General features: G+C 41.8%; 2 protein-coding genes across 2 annotated transcripts; both read right to left on the bottom strand.

The window, feature by feature from the left end:
• Window positions 1-818: 818 nt before the first annotated feature.
• Window positions 819-3,501, bottom strand: LOC4346773 (ankyrin repeat-containing protein At5g02620). The gene is made up of 2 exons (XM_015795887.3): window positions 1,874-3,501; window positions 819-1,753 (listed from the first exon to the last, which is right to left on the bottom strand). Exons 1-2 carry the CDS (start codon window positions 2,531-2,533, stop codon window positions 1,010-1,012), a joined length of 1,404 nt encoding a protein of 467 aa, XP_015651373.1. The 5' UTR covers window positions 2,534-3,501; the 3' UTR covers window positions 819-1,009.
• Window positions 3,502-5,236: 1,735 nt separating this feature from the next.
• Window positions 5,237-13,648, bottom strand: LOC136351698 (ankyrin repeat-containing protein NPR4-like). The gene is made up of 3 exons (XM_066303962.1): window positions 13,418-13,648; window positions 12,151-12,245; window positions 5,237-6,219 (listed from the first exon to the last, which is right to left on the bottom strand). Exons 1-3 carry the CDS (start codon window positions 13,646-13,648, stop codon window positions 5,274-5,276), a joined length of 1,272 nt encoding a protein of 423 aa, XP_066160059.1. The 3' UTR covers window positions 5,237-5,273.
• Between the last annotated feature and the right edge of the window lie 447 nt (window positions 13,649-14,095).

The raw sequence follows: 14,095 nt of genomic DNA, 5'->3' as shown, positions 1-14,095 counted from the left end.
TGTGATGATGAGTTATCGGTAATTAGTAATATGTAGTGACGAGCAAACCAGCACTAACCGTCGACAATATTGTGAGAAAAAAATTCCATCACTACACGTTCACATATGTGAGGGCACTATTGTCACTAGTGTCTCCTGTAATTGTGACCACGATACCATCTCTAATGTACTGCTTATTAGTTGCGATAGGATTATCACAAACAGAGCCATTATCTGTGATGAAAAAAAAAATCATCACTATGCTACTTGTGACGCCAGTAGTGGTGACAACATAGTGACGACCCCAAAATTCGTCACAAGGGGGTAATTGTGATGAGAAACAGCCTTTTAGTGATGAAGTTTTTCATCACAAAAGACATGATCCCTTGTGGTGCTAGAAGTGTTGGGTTGAAGGCCTTGCACATCTTCTGGGTTCTTTGCATAGGTGAGGCAAGTGGTTAATCGAGACCTGACTCTTTGGAGCACCTCAACGGAGAGTAGGATCGAAAGATCCTAACTTCGGGAAAAAAATCGCCCTTGTCTTCTCTGTGATGATTCTGTGCATGATGCTATGATTGTGTATCTGCTCTGTCTTACTGCAGTTTAATTCGTGCAATTTGGTTTAAGTGTCTGCTAGCTCTTCAGGTTTTTCTGTTGCCCAGAAGTTCCGGTGTTTAGAACACCGGAAGTTCTAGACAGTCTGAGCAGACCGGAAGTTCCGGTTCTGCTGAATTTTACCACTGCAATTTGTTTGTGAATTTCAGTAAAACCTATTCACCCCCCTCTAGGCTACATCTCTGTGCGTTCAGATAGTTATATAGGATTTATAGATATAATAATGGACTCGAATTGTCATAATTTGAACTGATGTGGCAAAAATACAATAGTTTTCCCAGAATGGTACACAATACAGTATGTTGTCACCATAGAAACAAAATCACAATAGCAAAAGGGATACTATAAGAAATACAATCTATGGTGATCAGCGGTACAAATACGACATATTTGGTGGTCATATATATGAGTCTAACTACTGTTGGTGCCTCCATTTCAGATAAGCTGGCCAACCAAAGATAATCAGGAAGGGCCAAAATGAGTGCAGAAAGTTTCGAAGTATCTTCCTGCCCAAAATCCACCACACCTTAAACCCAATCCTTCCCTGTAAGAGCACGGCCATGCGGATCTGTGTCTTCATTGACGTATGCCCGTGCAATAACCCAACGGAACACATGAGGCAGATAAGCAAGGCAGTCTTGTGAGCAACTGGTGCCAGGACAACGTATAAACCTAATGCAAATGCAGCTAGCAAGCACCTGATTGATAGCCAGACCAAGCTATTGGCCGAGTTAAGGTGCTCCAAGCGGATGCTGTAGTCAACTTTGGTCATTCCTGAATACACGAGGCTAAATGTAGCCAACAAGGAGTAGACGAATGCAAATGTGATGGCCAAGACGAATGCATCGAAACCGTAGCTTCCGACGAATGTCGGCGTGCCGCCATTGGTGTGATCATCTGCTCTATAACCTCCAGGCAATGTAAAAGCTGCTGCGAATGCCACAGTTGCAATGAGTGTGGAGCAGACGGCCATAACTTGTGTAGACTCCGTAATTGTCTTTGAATCTTCTTGTTCATCGTCATCTTTTTCAACTATTTTAGAATCTCTTTCCTCACGGACCGTTCGGCAAATGCACTTCTCTTGACGATGGTCAAGGGAAGGGTTAGCATGATGTGCATTCGCAAGATGTAGTGACCTCTTTATCCAAATTCGTTGATGCTGTAATAAGCACAAGCATGCATGAGCATCAAGAAGTACATACCAAATTTGTGCAAAAAGAACATGCATTTTCCGCGCGGGGGTGGGGGGGGGGGGGTGGGGAGAGGGGATTGTTATTACCGATCCATGAAGAAGCCCTTCTGGTATCAGCTTCCTTGATATATCTAGAGGTGTTAGACCCTCCTTGTTCAGACAATCAACTTTTACTACTGGGTTCATCAATAGACATAAAACAGCATGCAGATCCCCATCTTGTATAGCCAAGTGTAGGGCGGTGTTTCCATCGTTGTCCTGCAAATTCATAATTTTAGCTGCCAGCCTTCTTCTCCTGCGAACAAACATTATGATTGTGTGTCTTCCGTTCTCAACAGCAATATGCAGAAATGTTCTTCCCTGGGCATTGCGCAAGGTGGCACAATTGGGGCTCTTATTGAGCAGTATGTTGATCGTGCCATCATTACCCTCTGCTGCAGCGACATGGATGGGGAAAGAACCCTTGTCGTCAGGCTGATACGCTGAGGATTCATCAGCATCCATCAACATACCAGTCAGAGTCAAGCTATCTCCCCTGGTTTTCCTAGGATAGAGGAACCGGTCCAAACAAAGAGTGTATATGTCTATGTGGCGCATGATGGAGAACAATATCTTGTGGTAATATGGAATCTTCGTGGGTGGTTCTATCGATACAGCAAAATGGAGAGGTGTCCGGCCGTGTGAGTCACCTTTTCCAGTAAGGTCCCTGTTCCAATTCAAAAGCATTCCGGTCGCATCTGCATGCATTTGGAACTTTCTTTAATATCTTTTTTTAAGAGTGGGCAAAAGTTGTGCCTCCTATATTGATATAATAGGAGAAAATTATACAAAGATATGTATAGGGCTTGTCAAAACCACATGCCCAGAAAAAAAAAAAAGACCCTAAGTGATATCTTCGAAAATTCCAAACACCTGACACTAGTAAAATACCATCATAGGTGCCGCTTGGGAACCGGCTATAGGTGCCAGTTTTCCAACCGGCACCTATTGGTCGGCACCAATAAAAACAACCGACCCCTATACCAAAATAGAACCGGCACCTATAAGTTTGCACGAGCCAAAAAAAAAAAGAGCCGACTCGAATCGAGCCGGAACTCACAATCATCGTCACTACTCCATCCCCAAACCCCCACAAATCACGAATCACAAATCACATATCACAGATCACAGATGAAACATATTCAGAAATAAAATCATCCACAAATCACAAAAAAATCTAAAAGAACTATAAAATCATCCAACAAATCCATCGGGCGCCGCTGGCGCCACCGCCTTCGCTGGACCGCCGCCCGACCGTCCCCGACGTCCACCACCTCCCCTCCGTCCAGATCTAGCGGAGGGGAGGGCACGGCCGCCGCCAGCCGCCTCCGCCGAGGTCCGCCGCCAGCCGCTGTGCCGCCTCCGCCGAGGTCCGCTGCCTCCTCTCCGGCCGGATTTGGCGGAGGGGAGGGCGCGGCCGCCGCAACCGCCTCCACCGGACCACCGCCCGGCCGTCCCCAAGGTCCACCACCTCCCCTCCAGCTAGATCCGGCGGAGGGGAGGGCGCGCCGTTGCCAGCCACCGCCACGCCTACCTCGACGGGCCACCGCCGGGCCGCCGAGAGAGAGAGAGAGAGAGGGATAGAGGGAGGCGAGAGAGAGAGGCGAGAGAGCAAGAGCGAGAGAGAGACGTGAGCGACTCGGTCGGATGGATGGATAAGGCGGATGGATAAGGACGGGCGGATGGATATGGCCGGCTCGGCTCCATATAGGTGCTATTTTTTTATACAAAACCGACACCTATAATTTATTTAAGGTGCCAGTTTTTAAAAACCGGCACTTATAATTTAGGTGTCGGTTTTGTATAAAAACCGGCACCTATACTATAATACCGGTTTTTCTTTAAAACCGATACCTATAATTGCTTAAAGGTGTCGATTTTATGTGTTTTTAGCCTACGGGGGAGAGGAAAGCATTATAGGTGCTGGTTTTAACTATTCCGGCACCTACAGTGCCGATCTCTATGAGCTTATTTCTAGTAATGTGAACTTCCTTAATCTCATACGAGTAAATCTCATAAAATTACATATGCTTTGATCAAATGATCATAAATCTATAATTTAAGGAATGTATAATAAAACTAGAAATTTACAACAAAGCTTATCATTAAAATTTAAGGTGGAGTATGAAGAAAAACTACAGATTTAACAAAAGTGGGTTACCACAACACTATTTTAGAGTTTAAATCCCTAACAGTGCTAAAGTGGGTTATCACAACACTATTTTAGAGTTTAAATCCCTAACAGTGCTGCTGTTAGATAGGAGTTTATATACTTTGTAGTTTTGTGGTTAAATGGCACTAGACTTGTAGTTTTATTATAACTTTATTATTAATTCTATAGTTTTGCGATGATCCATCTTAAATTTGTAGTTTTGTAATATAAGTAGCTTTGTAATACTCCCTCTGTCGCAAAATATAAGCATTTTTAGAATAGTGCCAAATCAAACATTTTAATTTTTAACTACTAATAGCAAAAGGATAAAAAAAGATTAATCATGTAAATTTGATGCTACTATATTTATTGTTAAACGAACTATTATAATATGCAACTCTTTTTATTTAAAATAATTTACTTTTGTAGATATTTGTTGGTCAAAGTAGCATCTCGAAGACCGTGCCAAGGTCTAAAAAAACTTATATTTTGGGACGGAGAGAGTAGATCATTTAAAATATACAGTTTTGTGACAATTTGATCAATTTGAAATTTACTCAAAATTATATTGACTATATAATATATTTTGTCCTATATTGACCCTTGCTTGCTTCAAACATGTCTCTATATATATTGACTAAATTACATATGTGTATTGTATTATTCCAGTTTCCAATTACTTATATCCACATAAATGAGATCTGAAAGTTGTTGTACAATTCAAGTGTATATTTCAATCACAAAACTTACATGCTAGAGATATCACTTTGTCATTTCCTTTCTCTAATTTGGAACCTCCGTTCCAAATTGTAAGTTGGTTTAACTTTTTTTTTCCCTCTTGATATATGAATAGTACTGTATTATGTGGCATGCAGTGATTGCAATTTTTCGGAACAAAATTAATTCCAAAATTTCTGTAATTTCGCCCCCATCGGCAAGCACATACCTTGCCTGAATTTTTTGTTTTTTTCCATTTTCTATGAATTTGATCAAATTTTATTCAAATTCATCCAAGTTTCAAAAAAAATTGGCCAAAAAAGTACAAAAAAATTCGGTTCTTTCAGCCACCCCAGGCAAAAATCGTAATTGGAGATTGCTAACCCTGGTGGCATGCGTAATAGACAAATTGAAATACTACTTGAAACATATATAGAGTGAAAACTGAAGTTGATAGAAAGAAGAAATATGCCAGGATCAAAAGGCCAAAAAAGAAAGAAGTACTGTGAATCGAACCATATATGCATTTGTTATTATATATTGTGGGATCAAACAGTACACGCACAAGGTATTTGTGAATTACGTACCTCTTTGTCGAAGAACAGCAGCGTGCAAGACATTTTGTCCGTCAGGTCCCGAGTAGGACAGCATTTTATCATACCCATGCAGCTGCATCGCAACTTGTGGATTTGGCAAGATCACAGCCAGATACAACGGTGAAGTGGCGCCGTTGCTTGGATGACGAGCTAGCTCTGGATCTTCCGTCATCAGCTTGTCGATCAAATCTTTGTTGCCGAGGCGGACTGCCTCGTGCAACACCGTCTCATGCTGGTGGTTTTTTTTCCTCAGGATCAGCTTCTTCCGTTGATCGCCGGCGCCATCGCCTCCAGCCAGCTCGAGGAGATGCGTGACCATCTTAACATTCCCAGCTCTGGCAGCGCAGTGGAGGGGCGTATCGCCATTGTTGTTGGTCGCCTCGAGGAGGTGCCTGGCCTTGCCATAGATCAGCCTTGCGCTCTTCAAGAAGTCGCCGTCGTCTCCGCTGCTCGCCACCACATGCAGCGCGGAGTCCCCCTGAAACGTGGTTCCCTCCAGGAGGGACAACGTCCCTTCATCTTCACCTTCACCTGCAGTAGTAGAGGGTGGTGGTAGTAGGGGTGCAGAGCGATAAACCTCCAGGACGACAGCGTCGTCGTCTTGGCTGGTCGTCGTCGTCGTCGTCGTCGGTGCCGGCGACTCATCGTCGTGTAGGACACCTAGGAGAACGCGCAGCCTCTGGAGATCGCCATGACTGGCGGCTCGTAGTAGCTCCGGGAGCATTACCACCTTGGGCTTGCATTCGCAGCCGGTGTGATCCTTTGGCGCCCGCTCATCATCCGGACGCGCCTCCTGCTGCTCGGTGGTAGCCGACGACGGCACGGCCTCATTTGCCGTCGCCGCCGCCGCCGCCGCGGCGGTATGCGCGGCTTCTCTCCATTGTTCCACGTCATCGTGTGGCCTCCTCCCTTCAGGCGTCGGTACGGTGCTGTCGGTGCACCCGGATCGACGTCAGATATTGATCATCTGTTGGAGATGTGGGATTCCTAAATACTGCTTTAGTTTACCACCTCTGATAAAGAGTACGCATATGATGATTATGTCGGGTTCCGTATTACATACTACTCCGGACTATATAGTGCATAACATAGGTGAGTACTCACTTTGGTGAGCGCTTTTTTCCCCAATTGCATATAACATCGGTGGAGATGGCAACAAAATCCGTGCAAATTAATTTTTGGCATTTGTAGTGTTGAAAGCTTGTCATTGCTACCTTTATCCTTTTTATTTCCCTATTATAGCTAGTGTGCAAGTTTTGTTCATTGTTATGTTTATAGTTCATATATAGTTGAAATAGCACATAAAGCATGCATTCCTTTATTTTATTGTTTCGTAGGTATTAACATGCTGGACATAAGTTCAATTGGAAACCTTGTACACATGGTTTTATATATCCAGATGGAACCCATTTCATCTCTTCTCACATTATCAAAACTGGACGTGACTCCGGCTTGGATGACCGAAGGGAGGAGGTTAAAATCGGGCATGACGTCAGTGTCCGATTTACGTGCAAAACTACTTTAAACTGATTTTTCTCTTAAAATACTTATCCAAATCATGATCCGATTGCACCATTAAATTCGTTACAATTAAATCTTCAAAAAAAGATCACACAGTGATATATTCCGACGAAAAAAAATTAGCTTATTATTGAATTATTTTTAAATGTTGCATGATGTTCCACCAGATATACCGGAATTGTTTCACTAAGTAGATCGAAAATGTTTCACTCGTTTAAATCGGGTGTTGTTTCACCTTATATAAAAACAATGTTTCAGCAAATAGCGAAAGAATATTTCAGTTCACTGCAACATTTGATTCATACATAGTGAAACATTATAATTGCACTAGGTGAAACATTTTTCGGTAGAAAAAAAAATGAAACGAATTCCCTTAATAGGGGTTTCCAAAATATGTGGGTTTTTTTGTTGCAATGGAATATTTCAGTTCACTGCAACATTGGATCTATACGAAACATTGTGAGTACACTATGAACAAAAAATAAACTAAATTCCCTTAATAGAGGGTTTCCAAAATATGTGGGTGATTTATTGCAGGGGGGCAGGGAGCCAGGGACTGTGGTGGGGCCCAGGTGGCATGCACGCGTGCAGGGTGCAGGGGGCAGGGGGAGCGTCCGATTTTTGCTCCCCCCGCTAGTAGACCGATCCCTGTCATTCTCGAGTCTACGGGTCGGGCGCCTGATCGGTTTGGAGAAAAATCGGGCGCTGATGACAGCATGACGTCAACGCCCGATTTACGTGCAAAACTACTTTAAATTGATTTTTCTCTTAAATTACTTATCTAAATCATGATCTGATTGAACCATTAAATTCATTGCAATTAAATCTTCAAAACAAGACCACACATGGATATATTCTGACGAAAAAAAATTAGCTTATTATTAAATTATTTTTAAATGTTGCATGATGTTCCACCAGGTATATCGGAATTGTTTCACTTAGTAGATCGAAAATGTTTCACTCGTTTAAATCGGGTGTTGTTTCACCTTATATAAAAACAATGTTTCAGTAAATAGTGAAAGACTGTTTCAGTTCATTGCAATATTTGATCCATATATAGTGAAACATTATAAGTACACTAGGTGAAACATTTTTCGGTGGAACAAAAAATGAAACGAATTCCCTATTATAATAGGGGTTTTCCAAAATATGTGGGTTTTTTGTTGCAATGCAATATTTCAGTTCACTGTAATATTATATCTATACATATTGAAACATTGTCAGTACACTAGGTGAAACATTTCTGGTGGAACAAAGAATAAACCAAATTCCATTAATAGAGGGTTTCTAAAATATGTGGGTGATTTGTGGCAATGGTAGGTGGGAGCAGAGAATGCGGTGGGGCCCATTTGGAGAAGCAGTTTCATAGTTACTTCTACAGCGGGACCCATGAGATGAAGCTTTCTGATTTGACATCAATACAAAGGCATGATGAAACTGTGCAAGATTACATCCAAGGTTCAGAGATATGAGGAATAGATGCTACAGTTAGCCGATCTTGCTTTCCAAGGTTTGATAACTCCGATTAAAGAGTTCTCATCTCAAGACTTTGAGAGCTTGTCTCATCTGGCGCAAAAGGTGACTCTACATGAGCAGAGGTTTGCAGAGGCTAAGAAGAATTTCAAGAAAGTCAATCAAGCGTATCCCTATATGTATGATTCTGAAGAGGAAGATGACTTTGAGGTAGCAGCAGCTGAGTGGGTGAGGAGTAAAAAGGTTGTGCCATGTCAATGGGTAAAGAATTCTGGAAAAGAAGAAAGATATGACTTTGATATCACCAAGGTTGATAAGATTTTTGATTTACTACTTCTGGAGAAACAGATCCAACTTCCTGCTAGTCACATAATTCCATCGGCTGAGGAGTTAGGGAAGAAGAAATACTATAAGGGCACCCGCAATGGTTATCTATAGGCTCTCTACAAGAGATCCATGTTAGCATATTTTCCTACTTGGAAGAGATTAAATGAAGAGAGAGAGCAAAGCTATCTACTAACCTGGAGATAGTCTATAGAGAAAAACGAGGCAATGGATTAGAGAGCTATAGATACCAATGTAGTCTATTGCTGAGATGTACATGTCTTATAGATAGCACATTACTTTACCATTGCGGGTGCTTTAAGTGGCATAATTCTAGTTCTCATGCTACTAATGGTTGCAAAGTCTTCAGGCAACATATCCAATTGGCTATTGAGGGAGGAAAGATTTGTAGGATCGAATCACAATAACTAAGCCAACCAGAGGGGGGTGAATGGTTGGTATACCCAAAAACCAAAACTTTTAGCGGAAATAAAAGTTACCCTCAAATTTGGCGAATCACGGTCTGACCAAAGTGTATGCGCCGGTCTGACCGCCTTGTAAACGTCGGTCTGACCGATGTAGATCGATCGGTCGAACCGCCAAAATCACCTCCTACTGCCTGCCTGCCGCCGCCGGTCTGACCGCCCTTACGCCGCCGGTCTGACTGCTGCGATGCCGCCGGTCTGACCATTGGTGTCCTGCCGGTTGGACTGCCGCACCCGAGAAAACACAAACCAAAGAACTCTTAAAGTGGATGACGACTTTATTGATTCTTTTTGTGTTTACAAAGTACACCAACAGCACTCCTTACAAAAATTTCGACTAAACTTGAAACCCTAACTCAACTATCAACTCAATTGCTCTCAAAAGCGATACCGGGAAGCCTCACGCTCGCTCTCTATTTATTACCATACACACACCTTAGTATCCCGCATGATCTCTGACCAATCTAGGTCCATCACCGCAAATACTCTCCCGGCATACAAAGAAACCATGCTCGCGCCGAAGCGCACGTGGGATGGGAAGAGGAAGGGACGAAGCGTGCATGCATGGGAGTAGGTCCGTCACCGCAAATACTCTCCCGGCATACAAAGAAACCATATTCCGAGCCGGGCTCGTGGTGAAGCGCACGTGGGATGGGAAGAGGAAGGGACGAAGCGTGCGTGCATGGGAGGAAAAACGAGCGAAAATATGCCTGGGTGGGATTCGAACCCACGACCACATGTGTGGGAGTTAACTCCCCCCACCACCAGGCTACCAGGTTGCTTGTGTTAGGATAGAATGATTAATATATTTAACATGTATTGAACTGGTTTAGACTGACAGTTCAACTGGTTGAACCAGTGAACCATTGAACCGAGAGCCTCACTAGTTCGATTACTGGTCCGGTCTCAATAACTATGATTCCGAGACCAAGCTATCCCCAAGTTGTCTCATTAGTAGCAAACAACAGTATTACATACATATAGTATCCATCTAGAAGTCATATTCATGAAACAATCACGGATATCCAAACAAACAACCGGAAACCGAAACCGACACAGCGTCGGTCGGTCAGAAAACTAATCAATCTTCCTTACACTACGACAATTCACTTGAACTACCGCGGTCTGCGCCGGTCTGATTGCTTCAAAACCTTGAGCAAAAGTCAACAAAAGTCTAATTGCTTCAATTCTAGCAACAGGACCAAAAGTTTCATCAAACTCCAAACCCTCCACCTAGGTAAAACATTGAGCAACAAGTCTAGCTTTATTTCTCACAATCAAACCATCCTCATTTTGTTTATTTTTGAAAACTCACTTGGTTCCAATAATATTATGCCCAGAAGGTGGTTCAACTAAAGTCCAAACTTTGTTTCTCTCAAAATTTTCAAGTTCCTCATGCATGACGTTAATCCACGATTCATCAGTTAATGCATATGACACATCTTTGGATTCAAAAGAAGCAACAAATACAAAATTTGCACAAACATCATGAGTCGTTACCATAGACCTAGTAGTCCGCTCACCTATATTACCAATAATTTGTTCCGGCGGATGTCATCGTTGAATGTGCAAAGTAGCAGCGACTTCTGAAGTTGTTTCACGTTCTGTACCCTCACTGGTCGAATTTGTAATCTCTGGAGGACCATCCCGAATAGTATCAACAGAACCCTCAGCCGACGACCCTGGTCGGTCAGACCGCACGTCCTGCGCCAGTTTGACCGGAGGTGTGCCGGCGGTCTGACCGGACTAGCGCCTGGTCTGACCGGCCGAGCCGACCTCGCCGTCGTCGTCGTCGTCGCTCTCGTCTTCAAAAATACGACCATCCTCCCCTGAACCTGTGACAATGTACCTGCAATATCGGGTCTAGTACCTGGACTAGCCTCATCAAAAAAAACTTTGCAAGTCTCAACGATTTTGTTAGTCTCCAAAATAAGTACACGATAGCCATGAGAGTGTGTGGGGTAACCAAGAAACATTCCATCGGTAGAGCGTGCCTCAAACTTATTTAAATTTCAAGACAAAGCATTTGCAATAAAAAACACGCAAATGTGAAACTTTGGGTTGACGTTCAAATTGAAGCTCATAAGAAGTTTTTCCAAGTTTTGATCTCAAGAAAACCCGATTTGAAATATAGCATGCGGTGTTAACTGCCTTAGCCCAAAATTTTCTAGGAGTGTGATACTCATCCAACATCGTTCCAGCCATCTCAACCAAAACACGATTCTTTCTTTCAACAACACTGTTTTGTTGCGGAACACGAGGAGAAGAAAATTCATGTTCAAAACCTCTTTCATTGTAAAATTGTTCAAATGAAGTATTTTTAAATTCACCACCATTATCACTTCGAATTCTTTTCAAAGAACCAGATAATTCAAGATCCAATCGAAGAAACAAACTACGAAAGTGTTGAAAAGCCTCATCCTTAGTTGCCATAAAGAAAACCCAAGAATATCGAGAAAAATCGTCAACAATAACCAACACATACTACTTTCCTCCAACGGATTGCACTCTAGCTAGACCAACAGTGTCCATATGTAATAGCTGTCCCGGCGCATCCGTCATCATAGAAATAATAGGAGCATGTGAAGTAGCAACCATCTTAGCGTGACGACATGGTGTACAAACCAAATCAAGATCTTTCTTAAGTTTAGGCAAACCACGAACAAGATCCAAACCACTTAACCTAGTGAGATGATCAAAACCAACATGTCCAAGTCTACGATGCCAAAACATTACATCTTTATCAAACTTAGCAACCAAACATGTTATCACAGGTGAAACTGAATTATCAAAATCAACTTTAAACACTCTTCCATAGTGAGAAATATTCAACACAGAATCACCACAAGAATCAAAAACTTTACTTCCAGTTTTCTTAAAGTGAACCTCAAAATTTTCATCAACAATTTGTGAAACTAAAAGCTACATTCTTTAATTCAAATTTCTCATTTACCTTAACCAAACCTGTAGCGAGAACGGCACTAGTAGAAGCATCACCAAAGATAATCGATTCAGTCTTGGATGCCCGTTTGAGGGAGGAGAACCAATTTTTATCACCAGTCATGTGCCGCGAACAACCGGAATCCATGATCCACATGCTCTCCTTCCTCGCCACCAAAGTCTACACACAAGCAGAAGTCGAAGCCATAGTACTGAGGTTAGATGATAATAAAAATGTAGGAATCCAGTACTGAGACACACGACCAGAAGATCCAATAGGCATATATCCACGTGCAAAAATAGTTTGAGAACTTTTCAAAAAATTTCTCCAAGGCCGGTCTGACCGCAACATAGGAGCTGGTCTGACCAGGGGCCGGTCTGACCGAGGCGCTGCTGCCGGTCTGACCGGTCGCCGGTCCGACCGTGGGATCCACTACGGTCTGACCAGTTTCCTTGAGGGAAAACCAGATTTTTGCCACTTCGATTTTGCAAAAGCAATCTCTCTCTCCTTTTTCTGTTTATGAGCTAACCTGAAACAAAAACCAACAATATGTCCATCTTTGCCAAAAAGAACAAGTATACTTTTCTTTAGAAGAAGATGGTTTTGAAAGATTTGTTTTTGTTTCTTTTAGAGTTGCAGAAAGAGAAGGCAAAATTCTAGCAGATTTAAAAACAATTTTCTTTTCATTAGGTTTTGTCAAAATTTTACCACGTTCAGTTATACTCAAAACATTTGGTTGATTTTTGGTGAAATAATCATGAACACTAAAACCAACACCCCTATTGTAACTAGTCACTCTAGACTGATCCAAAATCATGTTAAGTTGTTTCTTACCTCCAGAAAATCTTTGCAAATAACTTTTCAAATAAGAAACTCATTTTCCAAATTAGCGCAATTTTGACAATCTACCATAACACCTTTGCTTTTACGACATTTGGGGCAAGAAAACATTTTATTGGTTTTCACAACATCTTCCATGTACTATAAGCTTCTTTTAGTTTCATCTTATTTAATGTGCGTGTTGAGCAATCCAAAACATCATGAGGTTGTTAAACATCAAACTAGCATGAAAATCAATTTAATATTTTTGCAACAACTTTTTAGTCAAAAACAACTCATCCAAAGTGCGTGTGTGCAAAGCAAATCCAAGAGCTTGAGAAGATTTATTTTCAAATCATGTGCAGCATTGACATCTCTAATTTTTGAAATCTCATTCATTAAAACCTCACAACTTTTGCAATCATCATCATTAGGAATAAGAGATTTTAATCTAGCAATTTCAGAATTAAGAGATTCAATGATAAACTCCTATTTTCTATACATCTTCTCGCACTTCTTATTTTTCTCTCTTAAAATAAGAATAGCATCCTCAAAAGTATGTACCTCATTGTCTTCACACTCTAAATCCGATTCACCACGCGGCATGAAGCAAACACCGGAGATGTTCTTTCCCTTATCTTCATCTCCACTCTCATCATCTACATCGCTTAGTGGCCCAAACGGGGCATAGACTTGATCAAAAGCCTTCTTGAGAGTCTCCCTGATCTTCTTCCCTCCTTTAACTATACTATTCGGCTTGTTGTCGTTGGTCTTCTCATCACCCTTATCTTCCATCCTATTTCTCCCAAGCATAGGACAATGCGAACAAAAGTGATCCGTAGCACCACATTCAAATCAACGATTTGGTCCACCTCTTTTCATGTACCTCACATTAGTTACAGCTCAAGAAAGTCTGTTAGTTAACAAAACCAAGTCCTCCTCGAACTGTTCGAGTTGATCATCGGACATGACATTAAACAAAGCAAATGCAGAAGACTTCGATGAAGAAGAATCAACATCCAAAGAAGTTGAGGAAGAAACCAAAGCACTCAACTTAGAATCAACTTTACGAGAAAGAATATTCATCTCATGTGTTTTCAGTTTTGTGTAAAGCGAATCCAAAGTCAAAGTAGACATGTCAACAGACTCCTGAATAGATGTAACTTTCATCTCCCAAATAGACATGTCAAGACCATTCAAAAAGTGGCGAGAAACCTCATATTGTGTATAATTAACATCATA

Source organism: Oryza sativa, chromosome 9 (genome assembly GCF_034140825.1).
Source record: "Oryza sativa Japonica Group chromosome 9, ASM3414082v1".
Lineage (NCBI taxonomy): Eukaryota > Viridiplantae > Streptophyta > Magnoliopsida > Poales > Poaceae > Oryza > Oryza sativa.
Note: the sequence above shows the minus strand (reverse complement) of the source record. Positions and strands in the feature narration are given on the sequence as shown.

What these genes read in the sequence shown, in the direction of transcription:
- LOC4346773 (XM_015795887.3), bottom strand. Translation starts at nt 2,533, where the DNA reads ATGCATGCAGATGCGACCGGAATGCTTTTGAATTGGAACAGGGACCTT. An exon ending in AAGGGCTTCTTCATGGATCG is followed by an intron (nt 1,754 to 1,873) that starts GTAATAACAATC and finishes TGCTTATTACAG; the next exon opens with CATCAACGAATTTGGATAAA.
- LOC136351698 (XM_066303962.1), bottom strand. Translation starts at nt 13,648, where the DNA reads ATGGAAGATAAGGGTGATGAGAAGACCAACGACAACAAGCCGAATAGT. An exon ending in TAGAGTGTGAAGACAATGAG is followed by an intron (nt 12,246 to 13,417) that starts GTACATACTTTT and finishes ATCTAACCTCAG; the next exon opens with TACTATGGCTTCGACTTCTG. An exon ending in TTGTTCGCGGCACATGACTG is followed by an intron (nt 6,220 to 12,150) that starts GTGATAAAAATT and finishes GTGCACCGACAG; the next exon opens with CACCGTACCGACGCCTGAAG.